Consider the following 25983-nt stretch of genomic DNA (forward strand, 5'->3'; position numbering starts at 1 on the left):
CAGCAGTCAGTATCACACAGGATAGGATTAGATACACAGCTCAGCAGACAGTATCACACAGGATAGGATTAGATACACGGCTCAGCAGTCAGTATCACACAGGATAGGATTAGATACACAGCTCAGCAGTCAGTATCACACAGAATAGGATTAGATACACAGCTCAGCAGTCAGTATCACACAGGATAGGATTAGATACACGGCTCAGCAGTCAGTATCACACAGGATAGGATTAGATACACGGCTCAGCAGTCAGTATCACACAGGATAGGATTAGATACACAGCTCAGCACACAGCATCACACAGAATAGTATTAGATACATGGCTCAGCAGACAGTATCACACAGGATAGGATTAGATACACGGCTCAGCAGGCAGTATCACACAGGATAGGATTAGATACATGGCTCAGCAGACGGTATCACACAGGATAGGATTAGATACACTGCTCAGCAGTCAGTATCACACAGGATAGGATTAGATACATGGCTCAGCAGGCAGTATCACACAAGGATAGGATTAGATACACAGCTCAGCAGACATTATCACACAGGATAGGGTAAAGGCCCCGTCACACTAAGCGAGATCGCTAGCGATATCACTTAAGCGTCACCGATTTTGTGACGCAGCAGCGATATTGCTAGTGATATTGCTATGTGTGATACTTACCTCCGACCGGCTCCCCCGCTGGTTATCGCTGATCGAGCGAGAACGTCCTGGGCCGTTTCTCGTCGGCCGCTTCCTGCTGGCGCCGACGAGCAACTCGGGCGGGAGGACGTCTTCATCGCCACGTCTGACAGGTAAGTAACGACCGCCGACCGCTGCTGCATCGCTGGTGAGATCTGCCTGTGTGGCAGCTCACTAGTGACCATTTAGCGATGCACCAGCGATCCTGACCGGGTCGTATCGTTGTCGGGATCGCTGGTGCATCGCTAAATTTGACGGTACCCTTAGATACACATGTTGTTTATCAAAAGGCTCTTGAATGAGTTGAAAATAAAATCCTATCAATACTTGGGTAATCGTTTAGTTAATTTGTGTTGCAAATCTGTAGTGTTGAATATATGATGTGAAATGGTTTTATGTGCAATATAATCGTTATAATTTGTTATAACTAACCACAGTTGGTTACTATGCCCAGGCAACGCCGGGCTCTTCAGCTAGTATATATCTTTGAACTGGGAAAAGCATGGTGATTTTAATTTTTTTTTAATCTTTATTTTTTTTTAGTTTTTCTTTTGTTCCTTTAGATGACTTGAAACTGTGATCGCTTGATCGCTTGTTCCCAGTACTACAATACTAATGTGCTGCAGTACACTGCGTAAATGATGGTCTACTGTGACGCTCACTATGTCGCCGGTAACCCATCAAATCAGTGATCGCATCATTTAAAATGCCGCTGTCAGTGCTTAGATGCTGCTGTCAAATAGTTAAACAGCAGCGATCAGAGCAACTGTAGCATGTAGCTTCCGAGACTGTTCCAAACCTGCGTTCATTTGCACCAAGGGGATAAATGACTGCAAGCGGAGATCTTGAAAATCATTGATTAATTGAAACTGAAACCATATCATAAAATCATATAAGGTTAACGTGGCTCATAGTTTCATTTTAGCTTTAGGAACAGAATTTTTTTTCCCACAAAATAATGTATTTAGCAATTTATTTTGCATGTTTTTTTTTTTTATTTTTTATTTTGCATGCTTGTGTAAAAAATTTTCTGATGTGAAGTCTTTGCACTGTACAGTATGTGGGTTACACAAGACATCAGTGGTAATATCAGTATCATAACTGTGTGTTCTATTATCTCTACAGGTACAGCCTGACTTTATGGCAGGGGAGTTCAGACCCATTAAAACTGGACGACCTTTTGTTCATCCGAGATAACAGTCGGCCCGAGGAAATCTACTATGACATTTATGATCCTTTGCTATCAGAATTTAAACAAATAGCATGTAAGTTATCAGCCTGGTGACAAGATGAACCACTGACAATAACAACAGAATTCCACACAGGAATTGTGGCCGATTATACAAAATATATTTAGAATTCTCTAAAAGGAACAAAAAATGTTACCCCTCTTCCATCTATTATTAAAATATTAGCTTTATTAAGATATCATTTAAAATGAATAATGTGATATATTCAACACTAACTAAAATGAAGCAGGTGTCAATATTGCTGTCAGATTCAGAGCACTATTCCTCTACTTTTCTATTGCTGCCATAGTTACATAACTATAAGCAGAAGCAAAGAACGGGGGCACCACCGAACTCTTCAATGGGATCCAACCTTGACCTATGCCACAGTGTGCAATTAACAAAAAGAGAAAAGAAATAGGCCACAAACAGGGGATCACCCTAGGCAGGAGATAACATGAAAAATTCACATTTTATTAGACACAAAAGACAGGACCGGCCCGAGAGATTACGGCGCCCTAGGCTTTGAAACTATTTTGTTGCGCCCCTACTATTCTTGTCAGTAGATGAAAACTTGGGATATAAATTTAGGAGCCAAATAAACCACAACAACAATGATTAATTAACTCTTTCCTAACTCTTTAATCTTCTGAGAAGTTGTATAGGACAAATATATACAAAGTAATCAATAACACAAAACAAAAACGACCATAGGTAATTAAAATTTTTGTTTCCTTGCCTTTTTTTTTTTAAAAGGATGACACTAAGTCACCGAGATTAATTTGTTTAGCAACTTCAGATTCTATCGAAATTGTTGCCAACCCAACCAACCTCTCTTGCGTCATATTTGCCCTTAAATATGTACACTTTTCTTTCCATCCCTAAAACTTTTTGCCTTTTGAAAAGATTTTTTTATAATTTTTTCTATTTTTTCTCTGGCGCCCCCTTTGGGTCGGCGCCCTAGGCAGCCGCCTAGTTCGCCTATACGTTCGGGCCGGCCCTGACAGAAGAACAGGCACAAAAATTGTTAAAAACATTAAAAATGGTCACACATGTGACACATATACAAATGGCACAGAGCTCGTAATAGAGCAAACCACCTGCCACTAAACACGCCACAATAATTAATGATAATAACCCTAGGTCCATGTAAACAGCATGCCAGAGTGTGGAAAATACACACCCTCAAATAGAAACTTTTGACCGTGCAAGAGGTAGGAAATAATCCCTATGCAGTTGTGGTGGGTAATAAATTCATAACCTGAAAAGGATTGACACTGATAACCATAGGTCACCACAAATAGAAATATATTGCCTATGGAATATCTTATCCAAATGCGATGTATAAATATTAAAGGCAATGCAGTTTAAATAACCCCCTTCATGCATGGAGCATACAGACAGCCCACATAATCTGAGCCCATGGGGAGAAAAAGAGATATGGGCTAAAATAGCCTCCTACATTGATCAGCACAAGTTCACATCAGCAATATACAGAACCCATGTGGAGTGGAGCAGGCAGAGTGGAGAGACCTGACGCGTGTCGCCACCCTAGGTGGCTTCGTCAGGGGTACTAACTGCCCGTCTTTTCAGGTTATGAATTTATTACCCACCAGAACTGCATAGGGATTATTTCCTACCTCTTGCACGGTCAAATGTTTCTATTTGAGGGTGTGTATTTTCCACACTCTGGCATGCTGTTTACATGGACCTAGGGTAATTATCTTTTTTTTTATATAGCGCTAACATATTCCGCAGCGCTTTACAGTTTGCACACATTTCATCACTGTCCCCGATGGGGCTCACAATCTAAATTCCCTATCAGTATGTCTTTGGAGTGTGGGAGGAAACCGGAGAACCCGGAGGAAACCCACGCAAACACGGGGAGAACATACAAACTCCTTGCAGATGTTGTCCTTGGTGGGATTCGAACCCAGGACCCCAGCGCTGCAAAGCTGCAGCGCTAACCACTGAGCCACCGTGCTGCCCTAATTATCATTAATTATTGTGGAGTGTTTAGTGGCAGGTGGTTTGCTCTATTACGAGCTCTGTGCAATTTGTATATGTGTCACATGTGTGACCATTTTTAATGTTTTTAACATTTTTTGTGTCTGTTCTTCTGTGTCTAATAAAATTTGAATTTTTCATGTTATCTCCTGCCTAGGGTGATCCCCAGTTTGTGGCCTATTTCTTTTCTCTTTTTGTTAATTGTACACTGTGGCATAGGTCAAGGTTGGATCCCTTAGAAAAGTTCGGTGGTGCCCCCGTTCTTTGTTTCTGCTCATAGTTATGTAACTATGACACCAATAGAAGAAAACACACAAGTCCCTTTACATGTTTCAGTAATAATCTGGCTTCTTCAGTGGTACAAAGTTATAATCCCCTATACCCCTGATGAAGCCGGATAAGCGGCGAAACATTTTTTTGTCTTTATTCTTTTTAAGTTTGTTTGTTTTTTTAATGACGCTAGTTTATATGGTGGAAGAAGAGTAAAAAAAGGTCTTATTTAGACAATAGTACATGTGAGGTTGAAGAGTTCCTTTCATCGAGTTTTTCATCAGATAGCAAGTCATACAAGGAGAAGTGCACAACCCCAAAGAAAAGTATGTAATAACAAACAGTTGGCATTAAAAAAAAAAAATCACATTTGGTGCCAAATACTTTTATTGCTAAGATATCTGCAATGAAGAGGCGAAATTAAAAATATACACTAATGTTTTATTTCCCTATTACACCATGTTCCCAGCTCAACATGAAACATTTGATGAAAGGTCCTGGGAGCACGTACTGTATATGTCCAGAATTACACCTGGGTGTTGTTTTGAACATGGGCAGCACGGTGGCTCAGTGGTTAGCACTGCAGCCTTGCAGTGCTGGGGTCCAGGGTTAAAAATCCCACAAAGGACAACATCTGCAAGATTGGTCCAACAGAGCACACAGTGACTCCATCTGCCTCATTAAGGTGAATGACCTTTTTCCAGGGCTTCAGATGTAAGCCCTGATGGAGCCACTGAACGTAGGGTAAAACGCAATGTGAACATAGCCTTACATTGAGAGGCTGAAATTCGAATTGATCCCCGATTCACATGATGTCTCCTTTCCTGATCTAGTCTAATAACCCCAAAACCTTATTCATTGCAACAATTACAGTACGTTTCATTTTACAGTCACAGTTTTCAGGAAGCTCTGAGGCTGGGGAGCAGTGGACTCCTGAAGAAAATAGACAACAACACTATATGTGAGTTTTACTTGTGTTTATTTTCAAAGTGAATTCAAACCGGAAGAAGCTGTTCTATTGTGGGGTCAGCCTTCAGATGTACTTTCACCCCGATGATGATGATGGAATTTCAGTGAAATGGTTTGATGCCGAGGAAAATGTATCCACTGTACAGGATCTACTATCAAGTAAGAAAATAATTTCAAATTATGGAGAAATACAACGTTTGACAAAAATAGCTTAATGTTCAGGGATAATAAAAGCGTATAACATGGAAAAAAAAAATCCCATTTAAAACCATTAAAAATACCCAAGAAAAACACAGACGGCACAAACAAGTGATCGGAAAAGTAGCCCAATATACAAATGAACGGGCACAATAATAGATAAAAATGTGCCTAATTACAATACCAGGCTGATAACCAAGGGGTACTAATTAACCTTAATCAGATCACCCTTATTAATAGTCACGCCTACTCGTGGAGGTTGGCACCGTAGAGTGATGGCAACAGTGGCGCCCCGCTCCTCAATGCCTGACCCTAGGAAACCCTACCGATGAGTGAAGTAGAAATTATATTGCTTAGGGTAATGTTGTTGTCATTGCCTTGACGCGTTTCGCAAAACGTGGGTTTGTGAGCTTAACAGATGTCATTCTTATCAACCTCCTGATGAACCCTCAGTTGGGGAAACACGTTGAGGCAACGACAACAACATTGTTTAGTGTAAGTAAACCGAGAGCATGGTTGTGTAGGTCAGAAAATTAGAAATACTATATATGCACGAGCATGACCCCAAAGTTATGTGCCAATACAGAGAAAGTATGGTTAAAATGTTTATGCCAATGCACTTGTACGTCCATTGAGGGTGGGCTAATACACTAGCTGTTTTAGCTGGCTGCCCCAATGCAGTTCTAGGTTCATTTGTATACACCTTCTCTACAAATGGGCACCACGGTGGCTCAGTGGTTAGCATTGCAGCTTAGTAGCGGTGGGGTCCTGGGTTCAAATCTCACCAAAGAGAACATCTTCAAGGAGTTTGTATGTTCTCCCCGTGTTTGCGTGGGTTTCCTCCGGGTTCTCCAGTTTCCCTCCATGTAGATTGTGGGCCCCAATGGGGACAGCAATGCTGATGTCTATAAAGCGCTGTGGAATTACTGGCGCTATATAAGTGAGTAAAATAAATAAATGAGAAGTGAACAGGGAATGTGTCTCGAAAGGGGTCTGATGGAATAAAATAAAAACACGACAACTATTAAATAAGACAGGTGCCCAGTACCCCCAGATCGAAAACGTGGCTGGCAGGTAGCAGTAGATGTGTTGACATCTACTTTGCTTACTTCTCAATGTGGAAGTGAATAGAGAGGGAAAAACCCTTTTAAAAGCGTGCTGGAGAAACTTGACTTGATGAAATTCAGGGTTTTCAAAGCTTTTCTATAGTAGATAGGAAGCTAGATTTTGGGCTACCAAATATGTATAACCAGATTCTCCACCTACTGGAGTTTATATGAAGACTGGTTAATCAGATCATTGCATAGATACAACACTTTCAGAAATTTTAATGTAATATTTATAGAATCTTCCGTCTTTCCACTATAGGTAATTTTGGAATGCTCACGCTCCAGGTAGAAGTTCAAACAAATAGTTCTCTTACCCCAATGGTAATCTTTTCTAAGTCATCATCAGCATTTCCACTGGAAGACCTTCTCAAGTTGGTTACCGACAGCAATAATCCATGGGGAATTTTCCTTAAACCAAAAGACCACATCTCACTCAACGAGACCCTCAATGCCCTGAAGAAACTAGATGACCAGAAACTTCTATATCTTCCAGTGTGGGTTGGCATGGATGTGTCTTATGAAAGTTTTAGCACACCAGGGTATATCCAAGGAGAAGACTTCATTGGTAGCATCAATGACATCTTTTCAGCAGTTACGATTGTGCCTAGTTGGCCCAAAGAACGGTTGGATATGGGTTACACTGAGATAATGGTGCAGGATATGCTGAAACTTTGCAGTGGAGTCATGCAGGAGGTCTCATTTCAGCTACAGGCAGTTGCCTTGGGAAAAGCCTGGCTGAGTACAATAAATTTGCTGAACGTCTCCCCAATGTATACTCTTACTGTAGAACACACGACTGAACAAGGAGCGTTCATGGATGGATATCATGGACTGATGGCCATCAGAACCCACACGGAAAATGGTGTCTATTACAAACTACCACCAGAGTATCGGTATACGCTCATGGCAAGTATCTACAGCACCTAGAGTGAAGTCACGAAGGAACCTCTCTTGACTTATAAAAACTTCTTTGGTTATTTTTATCATAAAAAAATACAGTAGTGTAAGATAAAAGGTACATAGTGTGTATTATTTATATAGTGATATGACAGGCGACTGGAGTAGGCATTCACAAAGCACCTGGTTGGGTTAGTCAAAGGATAAGGTAATTTGAGTAGAAGGTCCGGTGTGACCTGACATAATGTAAAGTATGTAAAAAATTTTCTTAACACATTGACTTAGAAATAAATATGATAAAAATTGGTTGTGTCCTAAAATGATTGACTCAGCAATATTCCGTTTTTAGATCACTGGATTCTCCTACAAAGAAAATGTCAGTATGAAAAGGACGTACGGTGAATAAAAAGAATCACCTAAGTATTTTTTTTTAACCCCTTTGACAGGCGATGTCATGTTTTGCAGAAAAAAAAAATAAAAAATACATTTTTAAAGCACTTTTAAGCAAGAACGTGGCGAGTGCCGCTTTTCTTCTATTCATACGGGAAAGGACGTTAGTCCCTCTCTCTCAAAGCTGATTTAGCCACCGTAATTCTGTAATGAGATATGCAGGTAGATACAACACAGAATGTACAATGTTCCAGGTCACTTCTTTAATATACATGCATATGAAAAACCACACACTGCATGTCAAACATTAACAGACTGAATAATTAATTCTATTTCATGAAACATCTCGAAAACAGTCAAAATCCCACTAATGACATCACAAAAACGGAAAGTGCTTTATGTGCAAAATGTCTTAAAACTACTAGAACTGAGGACAGCACGTCAGGCCAGCTGTGACCAACTTTTGCTTCCCATCTGTTCTTAGGCTGCGTTCCTCCTCATCCAACACCATTGTTGATTTAGGACTTACGTCTGATACATAGTTGTGCCACCAAAAGCTTTTACCTCTGACTTCCCCATACATATGCACACTCAGTTTAGCTGATCATGCATGCGTTTTCAAAGATAAGAGAATAAACCACTGCCACCCACCTCTGGTGGTGGCTTGTCTACTGGTAGAACAAGAGTCAGGTGCTGAAATACCACTTTCCCAATTCTTTTTCCTCCCAACATTATACATCAGGGAGAGAGTCAGAGGCTACAGCAAAATTGGCGGGTCCTCTGCCTTTGATGTATTGTCTATGGGGGTCTTAAGAATAGGTCTACAGATACATTATGTGAGCTTTATGGCTGGTTAGAGTCCTTTGTATTGGCAAGAAGAAACTGTTCACAGGCTTGGTAAGTGTTGGCGAAATCTGTAGACAGTCCGGAAATGTTGGTCGTTACTTGCGAGACGATTCCTGGAGTAAACTGGTTGTAATAGGAAATCTGAAAAAGAAAATAGAAGGTAAATATTAGTTTACAACTAAAGGTTACATTTCGCATATTGAAAACTTCCATCCGGGAGACAGAGGCCATTTAACGATATTAGGCCAACATGTCTCCAATAGCCACCCTTGGTGATATCAAAGTGTCTTGGACCGTTGTTATAATTGAAGCCAATAAACAGAAGTGTTGGGAAGACGTCCTTCCTACTAAGACCATAACCTGGCTAAACACAAAGTTGAAATTTTGCAGGTTTTGACCTTGCCAAAAATATTGACGTAGAAGCCGATGTGTAGCCATGTAATAAAATGTGCAACAAGTCATCAACTAGAACCATGTATGTGAGCGTCACTACACCTGCAGCAGGCAAAGCAGCCGTCATCGGGCAAGGAAAGCGGCTCCCTGCACTTTGCATTTAATTTGACAGTAAAACTGTGTGTGAACATGTTTCCCCTGACAAGCGCAAAAAACAGAAACCGCATTTTTTTTTTTAAATCATTGCTTCCTTTTTTTTTCCAAAATTATACATAAACATACAGCGGTTTTCGGAATACTTTCACTACCCTGGACAGAAGGACTTCCCTACCCTGTCCATAGCCCCTTGTTCAATTCCCAGTCTGGTAAGGGAAATTCTGAATAGATTCTCACACAATAGAATTGGGAATGGAACCATCCTAGTTTGAGCTCTTTTTCTAAAAAAAAAAAAAACCCTTATAAGCACAATTTGCTTCTAGTTATTGTACAGTCATATATGATAAAGTTTGGGCACCCCTATTAATGTTAACCTTTTTTTCTTTATAACAATTTTGGTTTTTGCAACAGCTATTTCAGCTTCATATATCTAATAACTGATGGACTCAGTTATATTTCTGGATTCAAATGAGGTTTATTGTACTAACAGAAAATGTGCAATCTGCATTTAAACAAAATTTGACCGGTGCAAAAGTATGGGCACCCTTATAATTTTCTTGATTTGAACACTCCTAACTACTTTTTACTGACTTCCTGAAGCACTAAATTGGTTTTCTAACCTCATTGAGCTTTGAACTTCATAGCCAGGTGTATCAAATCATGAGAAAAGGTATTTAAGGTGGCCACTTGCAAGTAGTTCTCCTATTTGATTCTCCTATGAAGAGTGGCATCATGGGCTCCTCAAAACAACTCTCAAATGATCTGAAAACAAAGATTATTCAACATAGCTTTTCAGGGGAAGGATACAAAAAGTTGCCTCAGAGATTTAACCTGTCAGTTTCCACTGTGAGGAACATAGTAAGGAAATGGAAGAACACAGGTACAGTTCTTGTTAAGCCCAGAAGTGGCAGGCCAAGAAAAATATCAGAAAGGCAGAGAAGAAGAATGGTGAGAACAGTCAAGGACAATCCACAGACCACCTCCAAAGACCTGCAGCATCATCTTGCTGCAGATGGTGTCACTGTGCATCGGTCAACAATACAGCGCACTTTGCACAAGGAGAAGCTGTATGGGAGAGTGATGCGAAAGAAGCCGTTTCTGCAAGCACGCCACAAACAGAGTCGCCTGAGGTATGCAAAAGCACATTTGGACAAGCCAGTTACATTTTGGAAGAAGGTCCTGTGGACTGATGAAACAAAGATTGAGTTGTTTGGTCATACAAAAAGGCGTTATGCATGGAGGCTAAAAAACGCAGCATTCCAAGAAAAACACTTGCTACCCACAGTAAAATTTGGTGGAGGTTCCATCATGCTTTGGGGCTGTGTGGCCAATGCCGGTACCGGGAATCTTGTTAAAGTTGAGGGTCGCATGGATTCAACTCAGTATCAGCAGATTCTTGACAATAATGTGCAAGAATCAGTGACAAAGTTGAAGTTACGCAGGGGATGGTTATTTCAGCAAAACAATGATCCAAAACACCGCTCCAAATCTACTCAGGCATTCATGCAGAGGAACAATTACAATGTTCTGGAATGGCCATCCCAGTCCCCAGACCTGAATATTATTGAACATCTGTGGGATGATTTGAAGCGGGCTGTCCATGCTCGGCGACCATCAAACTTAACTGAACTGAAATTGTTTTGTAAACAGGATTGTCACAAATACCTTCATCCAGGAACTCATTAATAGCTACAGGAAGCAACTAGAGGCTGATATTTTTGCAAAAGGAGGATCTACGAAATATTAATGTCACTTTTATGTTGAGGTGCCCATACTTTTGCACCGGTCAAATTTTGTTTAAATGCAGATTGCATATTTTCTGTTAGTACAATAAACCTCATTTGAATCCAGAAATATAACTGAGTCCATCAGTTATAAGATATATGAAACTGAAATAGCTGTTGCAAAAACCAAAATTGTTATAAAGAAAAAAGGTTAACATTAATAGGGGTGCCCAAACTTTAACATATGACTGTATATTATATATTTGCCCGTATACAATTTGATTCTTTGGCCAAACTTAGGGCATATGTGTTATGCATTTCAAAAGTTGAAAACAGAGTTTGAGGAGACTTTGAAGTTAACAACTGTGGAACATGAAGTGCCTGTGCATAATTTATAACTAAATTGCGTCTTCAGAGGGGAAGAGGACTAGAACTCTAGTGACGCCTATAGGAAGTAGCATTCCTAAAAGTCAACATCGACCCTCTGATGAGCCTTGCTACATGACTTAGGATAAAAGCCAAAACTAAAAGCTCAATTTGCAGACAATGTATTTCGGAGTACTGCCACTCATCAGTGCAAAGTGTGAGATCTGGTTTGGCTGGGTGAGAGGCGTCTGACCGGGATCTCTCTGAAAAGACAATTTACATATTTCCCAGAGAAGCATTGCAAGGCGTAAAAGTCTCCTTACCTTGGCATGTCAGGCTTGACATGTCACTTTCCATAAGGAGAAACGTTATCTCTTGGATCTCGGTCAGACACCTCTCACCCAGCCAAAACACATCTCACACTTTGCACTGACGAGGGCTGCACCCCAAATCACTGTGTATGCAAAAATGAGATTATGGTTTTGGCTTTTATCCCAAGTCGTGTGGCAAGGCTTGTTAAAGAGTTGATATTGACTTTTAGCATTGCTACTTCTAATAGGTGGCAATAGAGTTCTAGTCCTCTTCCTTGCTGAAGAGACAATTTGCATATTTCCCAAATGAGCATTGCAAGGCGTAAAAGTCTCCTCACCTTGGCATGTCAAGCTTGACATGTCACTCTTCACAAGAAGAAACTTTACCCCTTGGATCCTAATTTATACTTGGGTCACCTGCCTCTTCTAGCACCACTGTCCCCTCGTATGTGGTAGGGAAGCCATAGGGAGGTGCAGCTCAGGAGCAGACACAGAAAAAAGGTGGCCCCTGTGTAAGAACAATATATGGGCCCCTTGCAGTCCAATAGCTCACCCTAATCCCACCTTCTTTGGAGGTAGACATGGTCCCCCTCACCTATTGTGCCACTGAGTGGCTACATAGGTTGCACCAATGGTGGGACGACCCCTGGTAGAGTTGTGACTTTTACAACCCTTATAATTACGTGCATAACAAAATCCTGCCTAACTGGTGCTCCCTACTTGATCATGTAGGCCAAATGATGAAAAAAACAATACCTTTGTCATAGGTTCTTGTGACCATATACAGAATCCAGAACAGAGAGTCTCTCCCCGGGTGTACTCCTCACAGGGAGGATGTGCGGGAAGCGAAACAGAGCGAAACGCTACAACGTAGGGGTCTCTGTGAGAGAAAACATGCAATCACTATACTATAGTTCATGATCTACATAGACAAGTAGTTTAGGGTCGGAACTCACCCAACATCACAGGGCGGGCGTCGAGAAGCCAGGATGATAAAATCTTGCAGTTTGCCATCTGTGCTGCTCACGGTGCAGACTACATGGTAAATGGCATCATCTTCATTCACTTGTTGCAAGAGCTGACATTCTCTGCAGGCGACATACAGTGTATAAAGATGCAGAAGAAGAATACAGCAAATGTTATTATTCTTGTGCTCCTACTCTTACTTATAGTATCTGTCCCATTCACTGCGACGGCTCAGATCAGAAAGCAGATTAAAGGTTTGTTTTGCATCAGTGGATACCGTTATTTCTACCTTAAAGGATAAAAATTTGCCATCCTCCAGTGTGTACAGCTGAACCTGTGCAGAGGAGAAGACCGGACGGTTATACTTTATTTTAGGTCAACCTACTTTTGCATAGTTCTTGCACAAGTGTTCTTGTGGAGCCACCAATTTTATTTAAGAGTAGACCATCAAGAATATTAGGAATTTAAAGGACACGGACACCTTCCGGGGTGGTGTAGGGCAATTTAATTACTTAAAAATAAATAAATAATATACACATATACAGTATATTATATTTTTGCAAACAGGTTCCATGAAACATTGTCTTTCCCGTTAACCATGAACCTGTCATATCTGTCTTTATTTTGAGATCCCATTAGCCTATTTATGACCACATGTTGCAAATCGAAAGAGACGGATAAAAGAAGTACAACTTCCCCAACAGAACAAGCTCACTGACAGATCCTCAGTGTAAGCATTCTGCAGGCAAAAGTTTGCCAGTAAACAAACAACCTGTAAAAGCTAAACAAATCAACATTTTTAATGAAACCCAATTTCAAAATTTAGCAGAATGTCAAACTGTCGGGGAATCATTACACTGCATTCACTGTATAGTGAGCGGCAACTGTTGTAGCATTCTGTACAGTCCCTAAGAATGGAAACGAGCGGCAGAAGGGAAGACATAACTTCATTTTCTCCTTATAGCCGCTGCTCCACTAAGGCAGGCATGATTGTAATGCTATTTTCCTCCAGGTTAACACTATATCTGCTGGTAATTTGAATTTCTGAACATGACATGTTCCCTTTATGATATCTTACATCAAATAAAATAATACAAATGAACAAGACATTAATATAGCCTGTACCTTATTAATTTCTGAGGCCAACACCCAGTCCGTTTTAGACACCAACATTTTCAAGGCAGAAACATTGTTGTAGCTAAGATAAACCTATGAAACATAAAATACAGCTCAGAACATAGAGTAGAAAACAGCAAGTTCATCAAATTACTCCCATGGCCCAGGACTACATTGTCAGGACAGATCAGTTTACACTGAAAGATTAGAACTATTTTTTTTTTTCTTGGAAAGCTGTGTGATTTGACAGCCTAAGGAGGGACTCAAGAGCAAAGAAAGCACAAAATAGGGTTTTATCCGGTTAAATGTACTTTAACACTGTGAGTGCGCTCTGACATGGTGGTGTCGCAATTGCAACAGTCTTTAGGTATGTACCGTCATCGGACAAAGAGATATACTGTGTGGAAATCAGGCGGTTTTCCTTGTGCTGCTGGTAAAATCCCTTAAATGGACTCGGAAGATGAAGATTAGAATGCTGTATTTATTAAGCAGTTATAAAGTCTACGCGTTTCGAAGTTCTCCAACTTCTTCCTCAGGCTAGGTTGTGTCCAGAGGAAGAAGGTGGATAACTGCGAAACATGTAATCTTTATAACCACTAAATAAATATTGCATTTTAATCTTCATCTCCTGAGTCCATTCATGGGATTTTATTGCACCAGGCTGACAAATCTATTGTGCGGAAATCAGATGGTTTTCCTTTAGCTGCTGATAAAATCCCACAACTGAGAAAGAAGTTGGGTAACTTAAAAACGCGTAGACTTTATACCCGCTAAATAATTACTGCATTCTAATCTTCTAAGTCCATTCACGAGAATTTACTAGCCGGTCAAGGAAAACCACCGGATTTCCGCAAAGTATATTTGTCACTCTGGCATAATAAAATCACAAGATACTAACTAAAGGATATATGATATAGGGCTTCTAGTTAAGTACAAAGCTTCTAAAAGGAGCAAAAACAATCTGTTTTTGGGACTGGCCCTGCTCACAAAGCACAGAAAGGTATATGGTGCCCTTAAAATGCCTACAATTACTAAAGGTAGTAAGCTCGGATGGCATTTCCATTTTGGGGGCTCTTCATATGAAAACCCTACAATATAATTAGACTGTATAATATATACATTGTATATGTAAAGATCCAGATGCTCAAACTGTCCATGGGGTTTATGGTTATAATGAAGGAACCTTTACTGTCGCAAATGAGACCAACAAAGAATGAGCAAAAGGATCCACTGTAATCAATTAAATTATCCATAAACAATGACGGATAGTGTGCTGGCCTAAGATATTTAGGGTTTGGTTCCCCAACACTCAGAGTCAAGTGCAGAAGGCATATAGAATGGGTAGGCTACCTGATATAGCCTGCGACTTGTAAATACTGTAGGTAGAGGACAAGTCTGAAGTGGTGTGCTTCCCCAGGTTACAGAGGGGAGATGTCTGAAGTGGTGCGCTTCCCCAGGTTACAGAAGGGAGACGTCTGAAGTGGTGTGCTTCCCCAGGTTACAGAGGGGAGATGTCTGAAGTGGTGCGCTTCCCCAGGTTACAGAAGGGAGACGTCTGAAGTGGTGTGCTTCCCCAGGTTACAGAGGGGAGATGTCTGAAGTGGTGCGCTTCCCCAGGTTACAGAAGGGAGACGTCTGAAGTGGTGTGCTTCCCCAGGTTACAGAGGGGAGATGTCTGAAGTGGTGCGCTTCCCCAGGTTACAGAGGGGAGACGTCTGAAGTGGTGTGCTTCCCCAGGTTACAGAGGGGAGACGTCTGAGGTGGTGCGCTTCCCCAGGTTACAGAGGGGAGACGTCTGAAGTGGTGTGCTTCCCCAGGTTACAGAGGGGAGATGTCTGAAGTGGTGCGCTTCCCCAGGTTACAGAGGGGAGACGTCTGAAGTGGTGTGCTTCCCCAGGTTACAGAGGGGAGACGTCTGAGGTGGTGCGCTTCCCCAGGTTACAGAGGGGAGACGTCTGAAGTGGTGCGCTTCCCCAGGTTACAGAGGGGAGATTGCCTCTGTAGCTGTCCCGGGAGGAGGAAGAAAGGCAAGAAGGAGAATTGACGCCCCTGTAGATAGTTTCCTCAAGAGCTGCAGAAAATGTAATGGCCTGCTATTGTGTCTCTGTGGCAGTGAGACAGAGCAGTGAGAGGACAATCTGATGCCTGAAGAGGTGTAGTTGCCTCCTGACAAGCTAACAAGCTAAAAGTCCAGATGGGCAAAGTTGAGATACAGGAACAGGTACGGACATATCATTGGTGCAACCCAGTTTCCCAAGGGGTAAGGGGGCCCATTTCCATCCCCAAAAGGGAATTGTGCCTTATGCTGATCTATTGGACTGTAAAGTGCCCATATACTGTTCTCGCACATGGGGTCCTTGTCTGTCCATGTCCGACAGTGTACTGGAGTGTGCGTCTGCACCACCCAGAGACGGGAATCTCCATCCAGAGCTGTCCTGCATGTGATACGGAGAGTGAGTCTTACCACGAAGTATCGGTGCGCATCTTACATGTGCCTCTGCCTATACATTGTAGAATTTACTATTACGCCACGGACAGACTGAAGACTGCTCATCTTCAGTCATTTACCTGATTGCATGGATCCCATGGGACTGACAGCGGTACCTCTGACTGTTTGCAGGAGATGACATATTTGCTATTAACATAAAGAAAACTGTAAATTGTGAGAAAGTAGAACTTATCTAATTATAGTAAAATTATTTTATAATTACAATCCACCTCCTCCAAATAAACCCAACTACTACAAGTGCCTTGCTGGCCATACAGAAGAAATATAAGGACCCAATATAACTGGGTGGAGAATTGGGATACAAAAGTGATAAGATACAGATCAGTTGGAATGGCTTTTTATGGAATCGGTGAATTTTAAAAATTTTTTAGATTAAAAAAAAAAATCAACAAGATCACATCTCAAGACGTAAGGGTGGGCAGGCTATTTTGGAGCCTTGGCATTGGCCTAATTCACATTAGCGGTCTTCCTATATCTCATGGACAGTGACCAGTGTTACCATGGTGGATGTCACTATATACACAGGTCCCACAATGGGACAAAACCCCCACACAATATTAAGGAGATTCACATTAATATAAAATAATAGGAAAAGATTTATCAAAAGAAGAAAAGTGTCGTTGTGGCCCATAGCAACCAATCAGAGTTCAGATTTTATTTCTTAAACCGCTCTGGTAAAATAAAAGCTCCACTGTGACTGGTTGCTATGGGCAATGAAGAAAACCTTCGTTTTGGACGGTTTTGATTAGTCTGCGAAGTAAAAAAAAAAATAAAAAAAAGAGGCAATGGTGAAGTGAAGGTGTTGCCCATAGCAACCAATCAGATTCACTCTTTCCTTTCCTACAGTGCTTCTGGAAAAAATAAGAGGAGGCATCTGATTGGTTGCTATGGGCAACTTCTAAGTGTTTTATATAACCAGTTTTGATCAATTTATCCCTTAGAACAAAATACATAGTGCTGATTTTGCTTTACCGGTCCAGTCTAATTTTTCGACGAGCAATTGCTTCACGGTATCGTCTTTCTCCATCCTATTTAAAAAAAATAAAAATAAAAATAATGAGAGAAAACAAAAAGTCCTATATCAGCAAAACATAAAATTCTAAATAAAATGGAAATGCAGGTAGGCACCTTAAAGTGGAGAACTAATAAATATCCGGCTCGTACAAGGTTTATGGCCAAATACAGGAAAAAATGGCAGAGGTAACACAAGGCCGACGTCTTAAACTACCCGGGAACCATTGGGACAATGACTTACCCCCGATGACTCCGGTTTGATGCGAGGAAGAATACATGGGTGATTGCTTTCATCAAGAACCATGAAAGTCATGAAAGCGCTGTTTATGTGTCTTCTGGGTACGCACACGTCGTGGCAAAAGGCTTCAACGCAGACGCCGACCTCCATACTGCAAAACAACGACCATATACATTTCCCAATAGTAGTTATTTGCTTTCAGAAAACGACAGAGCTTGTTGGAAATTGTAGGCCCTTTTACCAAGGTAAAATCTCCAATCCAGAATATAACAGATACTCTTTAATTTGTTTTTTGTACACGTCTTTTTTACGGCTGGTCGCCCCCAAAACAAATAATTTAAAAAAGTGCGTATGAGCATATGCATTTCTATGTAAAAAAAAATGACTTGTTCACATGTTCTGTTTTTTGAGCAGCTTTTAACTACTTCCAGTTTCCCAAGACGCCAAGTGGTTAAAAGTAGTGATGAGCGCAAGTGCTGATTACTCGACTCTGCAGCAAGTATCGCGGGTGCTCGAGTGACATGTTCGAGTCCCCATGCCGGCATGTTTTGCGACTACTAAACAGTCGCAAACATGGGGGATTGCCTGACAAACAAGGGCAATTCCCACATGTTGTGTGTCTAATAGCCGCGAAACATGTGACCGTGAGGACTCGAACATGCCACTCAAGCACCCGCGATACTCTGTGCATACCTGGGCACTCTAGGCAGAGTCGAGTAATGAGCACTTGCGCTCATCACTAGTTAAAAGAAGAGACCCGACCATTCTTCAGGCGTTTCCACTCTGAAGATGCGCTATACTTTGCAATACAAGCTCATGAGAAGATGCAAAAAAGACGCCTGGAATTTTTATTTTTTTTTGCATGTCTAGCCAGCGTTTTGTTTTGAAAAACCGCTACCGATTTCTTCATTATTGAATGGAGTTAAAAAAAAAAATCAGTCAAAAAGATGCCAAAAAAATGCAGGAAAAAAAACAAAAAAACCCCACAAAGTACCCCACCGGTAATCAAAACCATTGAAAAAGAGCTCAAGAAATGGCCCAAAAAAAAAAAAATGTAAAAAAAAAAGTATCAGGAAAATAAAAAGAAAACGTAGGCATGGGTTTTCACACTTGTACAAGATGTTGAGTTCACATATCATTAGCGCTCTAATTGCTAGTTACGCTCCGTTTCAGTAAGACCTTTATTCTGACACTTTTATATTTATATTTCCGACTTATTTGCTGTCAGTGTGCATGACGGACCACACAGGTATATTTCCGCACAGACCAATGATCCGCATGGAAAAAAAAAGAAGAAAAATCGCTTTACAGACCAGAATAGTGAATGCTATAGTTGACAAGACCTGCACCCGTCAGCAATATGGACAAGCACATGGGAGTCAGCCCTGTCCGCATTTTATGGACATCTGAACCTGGCCTAATATAGTGCCTCAATTAAGGTGGATCTACGGTAACCTCAGACTGGAGAAAGCTCAGGAATCAGCCTGTGCATCTACAAAAGTGATGTTAGCACCTGACGTTTTGGGTAATTCAAATATCTATCAAAAGAAAATTTTAGGGTTGCCTTCTGTTGAAATTTGTATGACCAGTCCGCTAGAAAAATCATGCTGATTTTACAATAACCTGTCCATCCCTGGTCTAACTTTATAATATTCCCCCCAAGTATGCCATCTTAGTGTTTTCAGAGTTTATCACTGACGTAGACTTGAATTGACGATTTTGATCTGAGGCATGTCTCAAATTTCTTTTTTTTCGGTCTGCAAAAAATAATGAATATGGGAACAGTCCCACAGTATAATGGGTATCTGTTCCATCCATGAAGGGCACTGATAAAACACATACAAAAGTCAGGGATGTCTGAATGAGGCCTTAATGTGGCAGCAGATAAACTATTTGTTGGTTGTACCTTGGGAGAACACTCTACATACCCCAGGGCCAATATACTTTGTTCGAGTTTTTCCTCTGTAATGGAGATATCAAAGCAAAGCAATAAAAGCATAAATGTTCTCTTCTTCAAAGATTAATCTCAAATGACCTTGGTCTCTGCACAAGCTTCAGATGTATAAGGTTAATCTACTGTAGGATAAAGTTCACCCACAGAGTTTTCGCTAATTAGTTCAAGGACAAAACAATCTATTCGACTGCAGGACAACATGCACAAAAAACTCAACTGGCATCAGCCATTTTGGGGACTTAAAGGAAACCTGTCAGGATTGTGCACAATAACCTACAGACAGTGTCTCTGCGTTTGGCTTTGCAGACGCCTTCTTAACCCTTCTGACTCTTTGACCCAATGGCAACCATTCTCCGGCTGTAATTGACACACCTGGACCGGGTCGTTTATAGACTCCCAGCCTGCAGCTGGGAGTTGCCGGTGATATTTCCATTTCCCGCTGTTGAGGCTTGGAGCTATAGCAGTAAGGTATCTTCCTCTTTGGTGTTGCTGGAGCACATCTGTGTTTCGTCTGAGTCTTCTCAAGATAAGTGTTCCCCTTGTTTCTCTACCACAGCTGTCTTTAGTGGTAGTGGGGATTGACTAGTGCTATCCTGTTATTCCCTAAGCAGGGCTTATCGCCAGGGACAAACAGGAATTAGGTTCCTGCTCAGTGATAGGTGCAGAACCTATATAGGGTTATTTAGGGCAGACAAGGTGACTTTAGCGGTCTCCACTTCCCTTAACCTCATCCCTTTGTGTTGCACTTAGTCTTTCCTACATTGTGCGTCACAATAATGGCATTGACCCGACACTGTCTTTAGGTTACTGTGCAAAATCCTACTGACAGGTCCCCTTTAATGAAAAGGCACAACCTAAGCGGTGACTTACACCTGGGAAGGTATATACTCCCTAAGCTATTTAAACAGTAGATCAGGTTCCTTAGTATTGTGCTTCTGATGAACAAAACTGGTTGTTCTGGTTTTGGAGAAGAACAAATTTAATTGTATAGATATTATATACATGTCAATCATTGCAAGATTCTCTTACAAGTGTGTTGTACACAAGAACCATCAAAACCAACAATATGGAACACTTGATATTAGTTTACAGTTGGCGAAACTATTTTGAGATTACATGTTTTATTTGAGATCCCAGGATTGTGATTTCGCTTACTCAGAAAAACCATGAAAGTGTCATACCATAAGTACAAGGGCCACCAACTAATTCCCTAATCCTTAAAACTGCAAGACACCTCAGGTGTCAGAGACAGGTAGCGAACTCTCGACTTAGAATGACATGTTTGTGCTCTAGCATCTAGACTGCCACTCATGTATCCCCAGAGTTCAAAAATCTAGATGTGGCTGCCCCCTCATAGTAGTAGCTGGGTGGAAAATTGATGCAGAACATGATGACTATATGCATTTCACCTACACCATCAAGGACTTTGAAAAAGAATACCGCGAACACCGAGCCCGATAGTTTGCAGTAAAAAAAAAAAAAAATTGCGTTGCAATTCAGAACCTTGTAAATGCTAAAGTCGCCCATAATTCCAGCATGCAAGTATCAGCTGAGGAAGATCACCTGACTCTAGTCCGGCTATCATGGAGTATTGACATGGATGCCATACCAGCATCCAGAAAATCTTTTTTGCTCAACTCTAGTACCCATCTATTACCAGTAGCCACTGAAATTTAAAAAAAATCTTAATCTTAATAGCTGCAGACAATTTTCTAAAATTTTCCATTACTGGATGCAAAATTAAATTAATTTTACTATTCCTAAGCCCTTCCAGGTTCATCTTGTTTGTTACTGACCTGTCTTTAAAGGCATTGTTGACAATGGCCTTCAGGATCAATCTGTCCCCGACTTGTGAAGGTCCTCGAAAATGGAACATTTCAATTATCTTTAATGTTGGGTGAGCATGACAAAGCCGGCTGTGTAAATCAGAAAATCAGTTTGTTACGGAGAAATGATCAAACTAGTACTTAATGGTAATAGAAGGACGACCTATGCCAAAATTAAATAAAAAAAAATAATGCAAGACTGCATCATATATATCTGCAGTCATATACAATCTATGTGGACAATACTCAAAAGCTAGCCATCAATGGCTCCAGTGTGCCAAAATAGTCATTACAGCATATAAACAGATTATAAATCCCTGGTTCATACCTGGCAGCTATTGTGGCGATATTCTCCATCCATGCCATTATCTGTCCACCAAAAGTATTGCCCTGATGGTTTGCATGGGGAGGCAGTACCAGTTCAACACTTTCCACACGAGTCTTCTCGGCAGGAACTTCTCCATTCATCCCTTTTTCTCTGCTCCGTTCTACAGTTCATATATTAGAAAATATATTACATTCTGCTTTCTAGAATGATGAAGTTTTTAGCCAATTTCTCCCAATCCTCACCCTCGCTCACATATAGACGCTCAACAAGGCCAAGTGTGGCGCCCCTGAGGCTCAGTCGCCACAGAGGTACTGCACCTTCTCCTAAGGTGTGGTGCCCCACCATCCAGGTAAGTTGGAGGCTCCTGACCACGCTCCAACACTCGCACCCCACACAATAGAGTAGTTCAGCAAAACCACATTGCGGCTCCTTGCTTAGAGACAAGCAGAGCACCTTTGGTGGTTCCCTGCTTGGAACACTAGACGTGCTGGGAGGTGGGTGGAGTTTAGAATACATAAATGAGCGTGATGGTTTAGGATTTCAGGTCAGTCAGACGGCGAGTCTGAGAGAGGAAGCCACTCGGAGAGGAGTGGGGATCCCTGGAAGAGGGATGGAGGAAGGAGTGCTGCAGCTGCCTCAGTGATCTGAGCCAGCTGGCACGGGAAAGGAGAGAAGGAGAAAGACATTGAACTGAAGCCTGAGCTTCCATAGGAGGGAAAGACAAGTACGGAACGTAGGAGTGAAAGGGAACACAGAGGACATGGGTTAGAGGAAGAACCCTGCCTAGAAGTTCTAAGCGCAAGGCCGGGGCCCGGTCCCCGAGGTTGTATGGACACTAATGGTTCTGCAGCAGACACCGGTGGAGTAGTGGGCTGTAAATGCACTACTCCCATCTAAGACTTGGGGGCACAACAGCAACACGGATAGAGAGCCGGGACTCAGGAGTAGAGAGTCCCCGAAGTAGGCTACAGCTGTGTGCCGTACAAGTAGAGTTCTTGGGAACGTCTGTCAGGAGGAACTCCAGTGTAACTCAGTACTAGGAGATCTTCACACTTAAAGGCGCTATAGAGGAGACATTCAGAAAAGGCACATAAGTTGGCGGAGTTTTGGAAGGGAGCATTCCATCTTGCCTGGAGGTTGACTGAATCCCTGACCCGGAGGACACGGCACAGAAGCGGGCACTACAGACTGAGTAAAGCTTTGGAACTACATGCCCTGGTGTCCTCCATTCCTTCCTGCGTCCGTCCGCCTGGCACTGCTACATCCCCTGCGCCAAACACTACACCATCTAAGTGTTTCTTCACCTATCCTGCCCTGGGACACCAGCCCTGCCTGTGGAGGGCTATAACATCATTGCTGCACCACACCATCTGTCCCGGAAGATCTGTCTGCAGCGTCGGCTTAACACCTCCCTTGCCGAACACCACAGGTGGCATCACAAACTATTCCATTAACTACATTTCACCATTCACATCTTCCTATTACTTGGGCGCCCAGGGCCACGGTCCGAGTCACCGCTGCTGTGACACATCCCACTTATACCGGCCCGGTACCAAGTACCCCACGGCCCTGGGAGGGCGACCCACAAGCACATGAGATCTGAATGGGGAGAAGGGAGTAAGATGCTGATGGACAGTCAAGGTGGCAGCGTATCTCCCATAATGGAAAGACAACTGGGCATTGTTAAAAAGTTGAATGTCACTCAACATGCCCAATCCTTTCTCCCTCTGACACGGGCTAAGGAACATCAGCCGCACATTTCATATATATTAGATGAAAAGAGATTTAGGACGATTTCTCCACTTTGGACATCAATTGCTTATCCTGCTCTAGGCATGATCAAGTGGCATTGGCCAGAAAGCCCAAAAAACGCCCCAAACTGGTAATGATCTAACACATACCATCAGTCTGCGTACTCCGGGTCAGAAGGTCCTTTATATTGTCAGTATGGACTAATCTCATACGACGTCTTTCAGCAGCAATACTGTGCTCCAGGTTCTCTTCTTCACTGACCGGCGTCACCGGTTTTAGCTTCACCTGCAGACATTTAAGACATCAGAGAACATGATCTAGGATGGAGCGCTATACCACAGAAGTCATGATTGATAATTATTAACCTTGGTATTTATTATAATTATTTTTATTACACTAATGATGATAGAATTGATAATCACTTTTTTTTATCTTACCTTTTTGTTGCCTTGCGGTTGTGCAACAAAAGTTGCAAACGCCTGACACACGTTCCATTCTTTTCCATTACATAAGTCTTCCGAGGTGACATGAATACCAACCTAAAGGGAAAATTACATACAACAACATGAGCAACATCACGAAACAGTCACTGACCTCAGGGAGACCAGTCAAAGAAAAAACTGCGGCAGCCGGCAAAGGCGCTCAAACACAGTGAAATCCTAGGTGCAATGCTCCCTGGGAAATACGAATATGCAAATAAAGTCCGTGGAGCCTCATTTAAGAGTCTCAAACACGGGACTAGCCAGATCTTCCTCCAGGGAAGGACCCAGCCAAGGGGTGGCTCCTTTCGGAAACCACCATATTAAGTGGCCCTTTAAGTCAATATCCAGCTCTTTATGAGTTTACAGATATGACAAGGGAAATTCTGGCTAGGTGGGAGCAATGCCTAGTAGACCAACATCACGAAACAATCACTGACCTCAGGGAGAACAGTCAAAGAAAACACTGCGGCAGCTGGCAAAGGCTGGGTCCTTCCCTGGAGGAAGATCTACTAGGCATTGCTCCCACTTAGCCAGAATCCTACTCCACACTGATGAGGGGCAACACCCCGAAACAGCTGACTGTGGATGGATACCTGGCCTTGGTATTTCCCTTGTCATATCTGTAAACTCGTAAAGAGCTGGATATTGACATAAAGGGCCACTTAATATGGTGGTTTCCGAAAGGAGCCACCCCTTGGCTGGGTCCTTCCCTGGAGGAAGATCTGGCTAATCCCGTGTTTGAGACTCTTAAATGAGGCTCCACGGACTTTATTTGCATACAACAACATGATCATTGGCTACATGCTCTTCTGATTTATGTCCTAAGCAAGATGGTGATTCCTGTGTCGGCACGTGATCTGAGCGGTATATAAAGGGGCCTGACTGATCATCTCAATCTCTAAGCCCTCCTTAGTTACAATGGAAAAGGACAATGGCTTAGTAATTGAAATTAATAAATGAAACACTTAAATATGATTAATTTTATACCTCTTTCAGGTGGGCCATACACATTAGATAAACACAAGCCGAAAACACTGACTTTGGGGATACTTACTAACCATCTAAGGTGCATGATGGTGTCCAGAACTTCCAACAACATCAGATATTGAGGGATAAAGATGTGGCGCCCCCAGGAGTATGGTCGCCATAGTGGCATTGCCTTCCTCCAGGGAGGGTGATGTCATGCTTGGAAGCAAGAAAGGGTCTCTCTAACAGTTAGGCCTCTTTCACACTTCAGTTTTTTACAATCAGTCACAATCCGCCAGGTTTTGAAGAAAACGGATCCGCAATTTTCTTTTGAGGATCCGTTTTTTTCCCCATTGACTTCCTTTAATGGCGGATTGTGACGGATTACTGTCCGTTGCATACGTTCTTTTGCGGATCCGCCAAAAGTTGCTGTCCGTCACCATCCTCAAAGATTTCAAAACGGAGCTTGCAACGTTTTTTTCTCTGGCGGATCCTCCACACACTCATTTAACCCGAAATTCTTTCTGGGTGCCGGACAAAAAAAAAACCTCTCTCTATTCCTTTAAAATTCTTCATTTGTCGGATCCGTCAAAAAAACGGACGGGGGGCATCCGTTGTCATCAGTACTAAAACGGATCCGCCATCTGTCCTTTTGGCGGATTTTGACTGATGCAAAAAACTGAAGTGTGAAAGAGGCCTAAATCATTTACATGCAACACATTCCCACTTCGGGCCAGCAGAGGGTGCTCTGAACCAGGATTGGGGGAGGAGCGCGCTCTGAGGGCCAGGAGGGGAAATAGTGTGAGGAGGGCAACGTGTGTAGACGTGTGGAGAGAAGCTGTAGGTTGAGCTGAGGATAGAGAGCTCCCTCCCAGTGAGAGCGCATGATCTGGAGCCTGGTCTCCACGGTTGTATGGATACTGAATGTCCTGCAACAGAAACCAGAGGAATAGGAAGCTGTAAATGCTCTATTCCCAACTAAGACTCGGAGGCACGACAGCGACCGGTGAGCCAAGAGAGATAGAAGGCTACAGCTGTCTGCCATACGAGGTAGTTCTAAGAGACGATAAGAAGGAGGAACTTCAGTGTAACACTGTACTGCATGTACCTCAAGCCAGGGCTAGGAAGGAGACTACACAACCCATCTGATAGAGAGATTCCTGAGTTGCTTCCAGGCTAGCCTGCTCCTGTGCCATCTGTAACCAGGACCCTGGACTGCATTTGCCAAGTAAAGAAACTGCAACCTGTTGTGTCCTTGCCTCCTTCCTGCAACATCCTC

The 25983-nt window shown here is 42.2% G+C and overlaps 2 protein-coding genes across 4 annotated transcripts in view; one reads left to right on the plus strand and one right to left on the minus strand.

Moving 5' to 3' along the window:
- FAM151A (family with sequence similarity 151 member A) overlaps positions 1-7673 on the plus strand; it is a 38813-nt gene extending 31140 nt beyond the window's left edge. Inside the window, exons 6-8 of the mRNA XM_073563698.1 lie at positions 1814-1953; positions 5185-5322; positions 6730-7673. Of these exons, the coding sequence (XP_073419799.1) occupies positions 1814-1953; positions 5185-5322; positions 6730-7397 (946 nt within the window). The 3' untranslated portion in view covers positions 7398-7673. The remainder of the gene's footprint in view (positions 1-1813; positions 1954-5184; positions 5323-6729) is intronic.
- Positions 7674-7998: 325 nt separating this feature from the next.
- ACOT11 (acyl-CoA thioesterase 11) overlaps positions 7999-25983 on the minus strand; it is a 48616-nt gene continuing 30631 nt past the window's right edge. For all 3 annotated transcript variants that reach the window (XM_073563699.1, XM_073563700.1, XM_073563701.1), the window contains 12 exons: positions 23694-23795; positions 23406-23541; positions 21505-21664; positions 21147-21266; positions 17400-17547; positions 17117-17172; positions 16204-16270; positions 13645-13728; positions 12720-12853; positions 12510-12641; positions 12310-12433; positions 7999-8744 (listed from right to left, as the gene is read on the minus strand). In XM_073563699.1, coding sequence (XP_073419800.1) covers positions 8601-8744; positions 12310-12433; positions 12510-12641; positions 12720-12853; positions 13645-13728; positions 16204-16270; positions 17117-17172; positions 17400-17547; positions 21147-21266; positions 21505-21664; positions 23406-23541; positions 23694-23795 — 1407 coding nt within the window. In that variant the 3' untranslated portion in view covers positions 7999-8600. The remainder of the gene's footprint in view (positions 8745-12309; positions 12434-12509; positions 12642-12719; positions 12854-13644; positions 13729-16203; positions 16271-17116; positions 17173-17399; positions 17548-21146; positions 21267-21504; positions 21665-23405; positions 23542-23693; positions 23796-25983) is intronic.

The sequence above is a fragment of the Dendrobates tinctorius genome, unplaced genomic scaffold (genome assembly GCF_039654945.1).
Source record: "Dendrobates tinctorius isolate UK_male_01 unplaced genomic scaffold, ASM3965494v1 ptg000396l, whole genome shotgun sequence".
Lineage (NCBI taxonomy): Eukaryota > Metazoa > Chordata > Amphibia > Anura > Dendrobatidae > Dendrobates > Dendrobates tinctorius.